Source organism: Helianthus annuus, chromosome 2 (assembly GCF_002127325.2).
Source record: "Helianthus annuus cultivar XRQ/B chromosome 2, HanXRQr2.0-SUNRISE, whole genome shotgun sequence".
NCBI classification, from domain to species: domain Eukaryota; kingdom Viridiplantae; phylum Streptophyta; class Magnoliopsida; order Asterales; family Asteraceae; genus Helianthus; species Helianthus annuus.
The window spans coordinates 108,453,181-108,463,423 of NC_035434.2; the positions used below are offsets into that span (position 1 = coordinate 108,453,181).

The window sequence follows — 10,243 nt, forward strand, 5'->3', positions numbered from 1 at the left end:
CAGATTTGTATCTGATGAATTCTTTTTGCTTGTCTTTGCAACTGAGGGAGTAGATTCATCAGAACTGTTATTCTGTTTATCCCGTGAACCCGAGGACAAAATCTTCTCGAGATACTCTCTTGCCTTCTTCCTCTTCTTCCTCAGTCTGTCTTTCTGCCCCTGTGAAAGCTTCACTTTCGTCTCTTGAACTTTCTGTTCTTGAACTTTTGGTTTTTGAACTTTTGGTTCTTGAACTTTCAGTTCTTTGGGTTTGACCTTGACTGGAATTCTTGCCACTTTCTGAGATATAGCCCTCGATCTTTTATTTGATCTCCTTGGGCAATCTCTGGCAATATGACCTTTGATCTGACAATCGTAGCATCTTCTTGTCTCATAACTCCAATTCCGGCAGTTAACAGCAATGTGTCCTTGATAACCGCATCGGTAACACACTCTGTTATCGTACCGTATACCACCTTCACACCAAACGCTCAAATCATAGCATTGTCTGGCTTGGTGATATTCCTTCCTCAAGTTTGCTGGATTTGGCTTTTGAGCACTGTGGTCCGACCTGCACCACTTATTACCAACAATTTTTGAATTTTCATTTTTTACTTTTTGTAATTTTTTGTTTTGATTGGATGACCGATCTGATGAACTTTTATTATCTTTTTGTTTCTGTTCCACTTTCTTCTTCAAAGGTTTCTGTTTAGAACATTCACCTTTTTCGGTCGATTGCAAAACAGTTTTCTGAAATTTTTCTTTCAAATTTAAAAACAATTTTTGTTTTTCTTTTTTAACATTTTCATCATCAGGTGTCTCATCACAATCTTCAACTTTGAAAGAGTCAAAGTTTGTGACATTGTCACTTATTGGAACAGAATTGATTGGTTTTGGACACGGAATATTCAACTTGTCAGATGAAGTGACAAAACCGATCAACTTCTTTTCAAGTTCTTCGATCTTGACTCTTGAATTCTCAGCTTCACTTTCAAGCCGAGAGATTTTTTCAAGATGAGACTTGATTGATTTTTCATTCTCATTTTTCAAATTTTCAAGAACAGATTTTTCATTTTCCAAAACATTTATCTGTTCTTGAAGTTTCACTTCATTAGCTTTTAGATTTTTGTTCTCCAATTTTATCCAGAAATCTTCATTTTCTGATGATTTCTGTTTGCTTTCAAAAACCTTTACATTTTCTTTTAAATTCTTGTTTTCAAATGTCAAACTGTTCAAACCATCCAACAGTTTGTCATTTTCAATTTTCAACTTCTCACTATTTTCCTTCAGAATACGAATCTGTTTATCATCAGTCTGTTTCTCATTTCTCAACTTCTTGATCTCCAATGCCGAACTTTCCGCATCTTTGACAAGTTTGTCATTGTCGGTCTTCAAGTTGTCACATTTGAAACACACTGATGCAGAACTTGAAGAGTCATTCTTCACAGATTCTTTTTCAGTTTTCTGTCCTTCAGCTTCCTTTGTTGAACTTTCTTCAACTTTTGCTTTTTCCTGGATGTCCAACTCATGCTTTTCAATTTTCTGAATAAACTGTGCCAGATTCATAACTTGAGACTTCCTAATTTGTTTTACAATCAACAGATAAGTTCCCCACTTCTGTTGGGGTAAAGCCTCAGCTAGCTTATCAATCCACTCATCATCCTCTTTCTTAATGTTCAGTTTATCCATTTCCAATACCAGATGACAATATCGATCAATTGTCTGCGTTGTTGTTTCATCTTCAAAAGCCACAAACGTATCAAATAATTTCTTCAATAACGCAGCTGAAACTGTATCATCCGGTGTAGCAAGAGCATTGTAAAAGTTCTCTTCCATATTTTTACTACTAACGGTACTTTACCCGTCTTTTAGTATTAACGGAGTTTGATTACCAAACCCGTTTTCGGGGTCTTACAATCGAACACACTACGCAATATTTAAAACGCTAACTGTTACCGCATGTTATACGTGACTTAATGAATGCTTGTTTGTTATGTTTACACATGGAATGCTGTCTACATGCCTTAACGACGATAGTACTATAGTTTGGACTCAGCACCCGTTCACTCGGGGGTTGTTAAGGACAATTATTTGCATGGATTACAGTGGTGATCCTGTATTACGAACTGCCTTGGGCAGTCAACCCGCAGTCATTGGTATTGATAGATTCATGTCGATAATTAACATGCTTCGTTTTTCTCCGTGTACATGCTGGTTATGTGTAAACTATTTCGAACTCTATATGCTATTATCAAACTTGTATACTCGCCTTTGCACTATGTGCATTGACTTTTATTTTAACGTATGTGACAGGTATTTAGGATGCTTAGCTGCTAGGAAAGCGAGGCTATAATAAGTTTCTAGAGGCCAACAAATAGTTGTCTGTACTAATGTAATCAGGCGTCTCTAGAAGCAGATAAACAATTGCTCTATTTAAATCTGAGTTGTTGGAATAGAACTATTTGCCTAGATTTTGTCTCTAATAATTTGTTTACTGTTGAGACATGGTATGGGACATGTTATTTTTAAATTGAATAGTAATGATAATTGTTATGGAAACTTCTGGACAATCTGTTTCGCTCAGTGCCGCGCCCCGATGATTCCGCCATCGGTTGGGGTGTGACACAAACCGACGCCAATGAGCCTGCCTTTCTTCTCCCAAGGGAGATAGAGGAATGGCTCGCCGATGTGTGAGGACCCATGTCCAGAGGTAGAAGTTCTTCGAGCCGAATTCAACCGAGAGAATTATCTTTTCGGAAATTTTGCTAATAAAATAAACTTTAGGCTAGAACTTCTTATGTTTAGACTTCTTGTGTTTCTTTTGACCTATCTTAACTTATTAGGTTATTATGTAATTCTCTCTATGATTTAATGAATGATGGGTTTAAGTTAAATTGGTGTTTGGATGATGTTGTAATGGTTAAAACACACTCAAGATGGTGAAGGATAACAAGGGAAACTTGCACCAGCACCCCATGCACGAAAACAAGACGTCCCGAAAAATTTTCTTCATTACAGCAAGTTCAGCACGGGCTGTGCCCGCCCAACACCGCCCCGTGCTGCACAGTCTGCAAGAAATGCCCAGTTCAGGTAACTGGATTCGGGGTGTGCTCACTGAACATGCCCCCGTGCCCAGACTTCTGTTTCTTTTTCTTAATTCTCGTTAATGGCGATCTGAACACGGGGCCGTGTCCGGGCACCACGGGGCCGTGCCCAGACGCCCAATAACATATTTTTTTTTGTTTTTTCACACCTTTTACACATTCAATCAACCTAAAAACTTATTTTTGGGACACATTGAGGACAATGTGTAATTTAAGTGGGGGGGGGGGATGCTAAAAAGTTGATTTTTTGCAAATCCTAATCACAAGCCTTACACAAAACTCTATTGGAACCGCTAATCACCCCAAATTTTTTCAAAAAAATTCATTTTTACTTGTCTTAGTTTAAGTTGGGAATTACAAGTTCTAAAAAGGTTATGTTTTTACAAATTTACAACCGATAGCGTCATGATAAAAAGAACCAACATAAGAAAATTATGAAACGGCATGACAAGTTTAGTTAAAATTTGATTATATATACTTGATCACATAAAAACCAATTCCCACAAAAGTGAGTTTTGAGCCTTCATTGAGCATACAAATATATATCTTTAAACTAAATGCTCATCTTTCGTTTCTTGTGTGAATAGCCGCTTAGTTCTTACGACTCTAAAACTTGCCACGACGATATATTCCCGGTCCTTACCAACTTAAACCCAAGTAAGTAAATGACGGAGGCATTAGGACTAACCCTTTTTATTTCTATACCATTATTTTTCTTTTTTTTTTTACCACCTACCCAAAATCCCCCTAGTTAACCCCTTTGAGCCTAAACATTTTCATTTATTAACCCAAAACAAACACCCTTTTACCCACCAAAACCCTTTTTATTTTAAACCATTTATTTTAGTAACAAAGCTCGGTTTTTCTTATGACATCCTTATCAAAAAAAAAATGATGAAGCCAAAAGAAATAAACAAATAAGTTTATCAAACAGAACTTTTTTTGAAAGAAATGCTTCATCAAAAATAAAAAGTTATGAAAAATAAAAAGTCTTACGAAAACCGACGCTTGTTACGCTTTTCGCCCTTTTTACTAACCACTAACTCAACCACCTACCTTTAACCCAAGCCTAACCCTTCACCCCAAAAGTCCTCTTGATATTTACAAAGGTATATAGTTTAAAAGGAGGAGGATTGATTGCTTGGCAAGTTTATGGTAGAAGTAAGTTCCATGCCGCTCTCGAGTGATTCACTAAAATACATCTTCGGCCGAGTGTTAAGTGATCCCCCGTGAGGTATGTGAACTTGTATATAAATGGAATTTTAATAAGGCATGTTATGCCCTAATAAGTAATTTATCTTATGTAATGTTTTTAATAAATCATGACGAATAGAATTGTAAATAAATAAAAATAAAACTTAATAAAGAATATTGCACTACAAGAAAACTGGGTTTTTAGTACGCGCAAAAGCGTCCTAAAATGCTATTTTATAGGACCTTTCATTTAATAGGACCAACGGTAAAAGCGTTTCATGTAAAGGGGTCGTAATAGGTCTCGGAACTAAAAAAGCGTCCTAACATCTCAAATAAGATTATGAAACCAATTTTATGGTCGCGTAATATGTCTTGAACAACCAAAATAGTGTCCTAATAAATACATATTAGGACACTTTTACGATGTTCTAACATATGCTTACATACTTTTAATCTTTTGATACACTTACAAGCGTCCTTAGAAATTAATTGATAGGACCCTTACGATGTAACATTATAGCTAATTTAGTACCAAGAAAAGGGTCCTAATATACCAAATAAGATTATGAAACCAATTTTATGGTTGCATAATATGTCTATAGACAACTTAAATAGCGTCCTAAAAAGAACATATTAGGACACTTTTACAATGTTCTAATATGTGATTACCTACTTTTAATCTTTTGATACACTTACAAACGTCCTTAGAAATTAATTGATAGGACCGTTACGATGTAACATTATAACTAATTTAGTACCAAGAAAAGGGTCATAATATACCAAATACGATTATAAAACCAATTTTATGATCGCATAATGTGTCTATAGACAACTTAAATAGTGTCCTAAAAAGAACATATTAGGACACTTTTACAATGTCCTAATATGTGATTACCTACTTTTAATCTTTCGATACACATACAAGCGTCCTTAAAAATTAATTTATAGGACCCTTATGATGTAACGTTATAGCTACTTTAATATCAAGAAAATGGTCCTAATATCCCAAATAAGATTATAAAATCAATTTTATAAACATATCATCAACATATAACATCCTAATAGTTATTGTATAAAATCAACTAATGAAAGAAATAAAACTTCATAATATTTCAAAAAAAACATGTTCATAACAAAAACACTAACCATAAATAAGTTATAACATTATCTAACATAAAGTCTTAACATTTAACAAAGAGATTAAAAACAATTAAAGAAATAAGAAGCATAAAATCTTGAGTCATCATGCGTCCTCAATCCTCATGGACTACCTACAAATAAACCATCCATGTATAAGCATTAAGTTCTATGATATTAAAATTATTTGTATCACAAATTTAACAAATACATACCGAGATGAATGGATAGGGCCATGCAATGGATGCACCAATACAATCTTGAATTGTAGAAAATAAACCATATGCTCTTACCAAGTTTTCATCTTTTTTTATTGGTACTTGAACGTTTACCTCACACCATTCTGGTCCAATCTCTGTACCACCAACTAGATCATTTGGGTCCAAGCTCTGGACCCTTCCTCTTGCTACAATCTCGGTAGAGTTTAGAATGCTTTTGAGGAAAACTTCATCTCCGACCTAGATTTTAGTTTTCAACAAATATTTATTAAACTCTAGTCATAATAGTGCAAAAAATCATTTTACAAAAAAATTAATAAAGTTTTACACTAGCAGGCTAACATTTTTATAGAAAAATTAAGGAAAATTGGTTTTTAAAGATTTTTATAGAAAAATACCCGTAAACGTTGATGTCCATTGGTTACATTGGGGAAATGTTGTGATGCAAGAGGTTGAAAATTGGAACCACCCCTCGACCCTTCCATCTCTGATACTTGGGCTCGTAACTGGATCACAGTACTAGTAAGTTCTTCACATTGAGACTTCAATTGGATGTTTTCTCTATGACATGCTGAACGACTTGGTATTACACCCCAAACATCAGCAGCACGAACACCCAGACCATACATAACCGCATCACCATTTCGGTCAGTACCCATTACTTTAGAAAAAACATCATCTGGTCCAGGCTTATCGATCGAGCCCTCGGAAAGATTAGAACTAAGTTGTTGCATCCGTGCCTATATTAGACATAGTAACAAAAATAAGGTATGTATTTTTAACAGCATCAAGAACACATAGAAAAAATATGTGTATGAATATATAAGCATATTACTTACAATTGCATTTGAAGCTTCCAAATTTTTGGTAGTTCCATCTTTGGAGAAACATGCACGAAACATTTCCAATCGACTTGGATCTTGTCCCTTAGATGCCTGTTTGAATAAAAAGAAAATAAGTATTAACAATGGATATCGACATGCTACATTAACAATTGCATTATCTCATACAATCACCTTTAGCTCTTCGCGGACTCGAGCATAACTTTTTTTACCCGTTACTTGAACCATCTTCTTCTTTGCCCGATTCGCCTTGTTTTTTTCACTTACGAGCTTCAGTAGACAAGTGAAATTTCAGAATGGGAGATAAACTAATGTTATTTAAATTGGTAGGCTTTTTCATACCTTAGACTTTTCTTTATTCCAATACTTCACAAGTTTCTTCCATTGTTTTTTTTTTTTTTTGCACTTGTTTTGGCCTAGAACATATTTGTTCCTTCAGTGACAAAGACGGATCATGGTATAGTTCCTTAACTCTTGCCCTCCAGTTCTTCACCTTCCGCCCAAATGATTGCAATATCCAGCCTTTAGCAACTTCAGGAATATCAAATTTTGTCTAAAAATGAAACAGGTTACATGAGAAAACAAATACTTTTGTCGTGTATTTGCCACCTGCTTGTTTCTCAATGGATAAAAAAGAGAGATATATTTTGTCGTGTTCTTAAAAAGGTTAAAGTTCCAGATGGTTATGCAGCTAATATATCAGATGCGTAGAGTTAAAACCTCCAAAACTGTTTGGCCTTAAAAGTCATGATAGCCATATTTTGATGTAGCAGTTGCTTCCCATTGCTTTGCGAAATGTGTTACCTAAGCACGTGCGTTATCCTGTGATGAAGCTATGTCGTTACTACAAACAGTTATGCTCAAAAGTTCTTAATCCAAATGATTTTTTTTTTTTCAAATGGAAAATGAGATTGGAAAGATCCTTTGTGATTTAGAAAGGATTTTTCCGCCATCATTCTTTGATGTCATGGTTCATCTTTCGGTTCATCTTGCTTCAGAGGCCAAATTAGGAGGGACAGTTCATTACCGTTGGATGTATCCAGTCGAGAGGTGTGCGTTCATATTTTAGTAAATACATTTTTTAAAGATAATGTTGAATCTAATCTTAATATTTTTTTATCACTCAGGTATTTATCTACATTAAAATCTTACGTCAAAAATAGGAGTAAACCCGAGGGTTCCATTGCAGAAGGATATTTAGCTGAAGAATGTTTGTCATTTTGTTCATTGTACTTATCAAGTGATGTCGAGACCATACATAATAAGACAAGTCGGAATTATGATGACGGTGGTTTTGAGGATATTTTACCTATCTTTTCTATGTCGGGTCGGCCGATTGGTGCTACAGTGGTATACTTGACCTTGACATTTTGGCTAAAGCACATTCATATGTGTTATTCAATTGTAGTGAAGTTGATGAATTTCGAACGTAAGTAGTTATTTAGAAGTTGTGAGTTCCATTTATTATATTATATTTAAAATTGTTTTTGTTGTTATCATCATTATCATCTTTTGACGTTGCAGAGAACATCTGTTCGTCATGAAAATCGGAAATTACGTGAGCGTGAGATTCAACGTTTACATAGCGAGACTTTTGAGTCGTGGTTTCAAGATCATGTACGGAATAACATCGATGTATTACTTTTAAAATACAATTTTAATAATATAACATTTTCAAGCTTCTAATCGCTAGATGTATAACGAAAAATTTAACACCTCTTGCCTTAATTCAGGTTGAGGAGCTGCATACTAGAGGGGATCATAGAATCACGGAAGATCTAAGAAACTTGGCAAGTGGCCCAGCTGAGTTTGTGAAAAAATATAAGGGATTTATCATAAATGGTTTTCGATTTCACACAAAAGATCTGGAACAGAATAGGAAAACACAAAATAGTGGAGTTATGCTTGAGGCCATGACTAATAGCTTCTCAAGTGCTAAAGATAACAATCCTATCGTGGGAGATGTAACATACTATGGGGTTTTGAATGATATCATTGAGTTGGAATATGCTGTTTACAGGAAAGTAGTTTTGTTCCATTGTGATTGGATCTCGAATGGTTCAAGGAAAAAGCAAGATGAGAATGGGTTTACTCTACTCAATTTTGAAGGTTTGAACCCTCATAACGACCCTTTTATACTAGCTTGTCAAGCACAACAAGTATTTTATGTTACAGATCGTGTTGACAAAGGATGGAAAGTTGTGATCAAGACAACGCCTAGAGATTCTTATGACATGAATGAACAAACATGTCTTGAGAATGTGGAAACACATTTGCAGAGTGACACATCTACGGGTCCTCAACTTGATGAAAATATGAATATTGAATTGGTTAGAAAGGGTTTAAATGGGACCGTTGTTGAAAAAAAATACCTTAGTTTTTGACGGAGATGAAGATCTATTTGAAGCTTCTTCATGATTTCAATTAGTTATTTAATAATATGATTATTTTTCATCGCATATTCAATACTTGTATTTGATTTTTTTTTCTGCATCGCTGATAATAATTATTTTTTCATCGCTATTGCTAGTTTTTTAATAGTTATGTCTATGTGAACAGATATGTATCACAACTAGTACATCTGCTGGGTTAGATCAGATCTTGCCTCGGATGTTCTATCATAAAGTACTTGGGGTTGGAACTCACTTGGAATAGATGGAGTAGTTTTGACTTCTCATGTTTGGGCTAGACAAAAATTCTTATGTACTTTAATGTAATGGTGTAACTGTGGGGTTTGGATGGTTTATACCCCAACACCTTGCTCGGTTTTAATTTACGAATGAAAGTTTGAGTTGGCCATTCAAAAAAAAAATTGATTGAGTTTGTGTCCCACTTTCAACCAGATCAGAAAACCACAACCCACGGTGGAAAGAATGTAGCAGGATGAATGATGAAACTTTAGTTTCAAAATTATTGTTTGTTTACTACCATCCCGTGTAATCACGGGTCAATAACCTATTGTTATTATAAAACTCTAGCCAATAAGCGTCCTATAAAACTAGTGTTTTATGACTCAAATATCCAGTGTCCTATTACGATGTATTATAATAACACCACAATGATTAAGCATCCTATAAAGGTTAAAGTTATAAGACCCTAGTGTCAAGTGTCCTTTTAAGTTATGTTATAATAGAACTCTAGTGAATAAGCGTCCTATAAAACTGGTGTTTTATGACTCAAATATCAGGTGTCCTAATTCAGTATATTATAATAACACCACAATGATTAAGCGTCCTATAAAGGGTAAATTTATAAGACCAAAGTGTCAAGTGTCTTTTTAAGTTATATTATAATAAAACTCTAGCGAATAAGCGTTCTATAAAACTAATGTTTTATGACTCAAATATCCAGTGTCCTATTACGGTGTATTATAATAACACCACAATGATTAAGCATCCTATAAAGTTTAAAGTTATAAGACCCAAGTGTCAAGTGTCCTGTTAAGTTAAGTTCTAATATGACTTCGACTAGAAAGGGTCCTATAACACTGAACATTTATAACTTAACTACAACGTGTCCTATTAAGTTATGTATAATAGGACCCCAGATGATCAAGTGTCCTAATACAGTACCACATAATGGGACACTCACAATTAAATGTCTTATAAAGTACTTTATTAGGATCTACATTTTAAGGGTCCTATTAAATTATATGATAATAGGACCCCCAAAAATCATCCATCCTATTAAATAGTTTTTTAGGACACCGGTTTAGTAGAGTATATTATAGAAGGACCTCAAAAGTTCATTAGTCTTATTAAATAGTTCT

At 34.6% G+C, this 10,243-nt stretch overlaps 2 protein-coding genes and 1 long non-coding RNA gene across 3 annotated transcripts; 1 reads left to right on the forward strand and 2 right to left on the reverse strand.

Annotated features, from left to right (window-relative positions):
* Positions 1-5,419: 5,419 nt before the first annotated feature.
* Positions 5,420-6,352, reverse strand: LOC110904529. The gene is made up of 3 exons (XM_022150373.2): positions 6,031-6,352; positions 5,630-5,872; positions 5,420-5,548 (listed from the first exon to the last, which is right to left on the reverse strand). Exons 1-3 carry the CDS (start codon positions 6,289-6,291, stop codon positions 5,531-5,533), a joined length of 522 nt encoding a protein of 173 aa, XP_022006065.1. The 5' UTR covers positions 6,292-6,352; the 3' UTR covers positions 5,420-5,530.
* A 103-nt stretch (positions 6,353-6,455) lies between these two features.
* Positions 6,456-7,039, reverse strand: LOC118488877. The gene is made up of 3 exons (XR_004885352.1): positions 6,817-7,039; positions 6,649-6,744; positions 6,456-6,567 (listed from the first exon to the last, which is right to left on the reverse strand). It is a non-coding gene; the product is annotated as an uncharacterized LOC118488877 (long non-coding RNA).
* A 333-nt stretch (positions 7,040-7,372) lies between these two features.
* LOC110893278 lies at positions 7,373-8,858 on the forward strand. Its single transcript, XM_035981782.1, has 5 exons — positions 7,373-7,524; positions 7,602-7,824; positions 7,999-8,091; positions 8,208-8,583; positions 8,650-8,858. Exons 1-5 carry the CDS (start codon positions 7,373-7,375, stop codon positions 8,856-8,858), a joined length of 1,053 nt encoding a protein of 350 aa, XP_035837675.1.
* Positions 8,859-10,243: the final 1,385 nt, after the last annotated feature.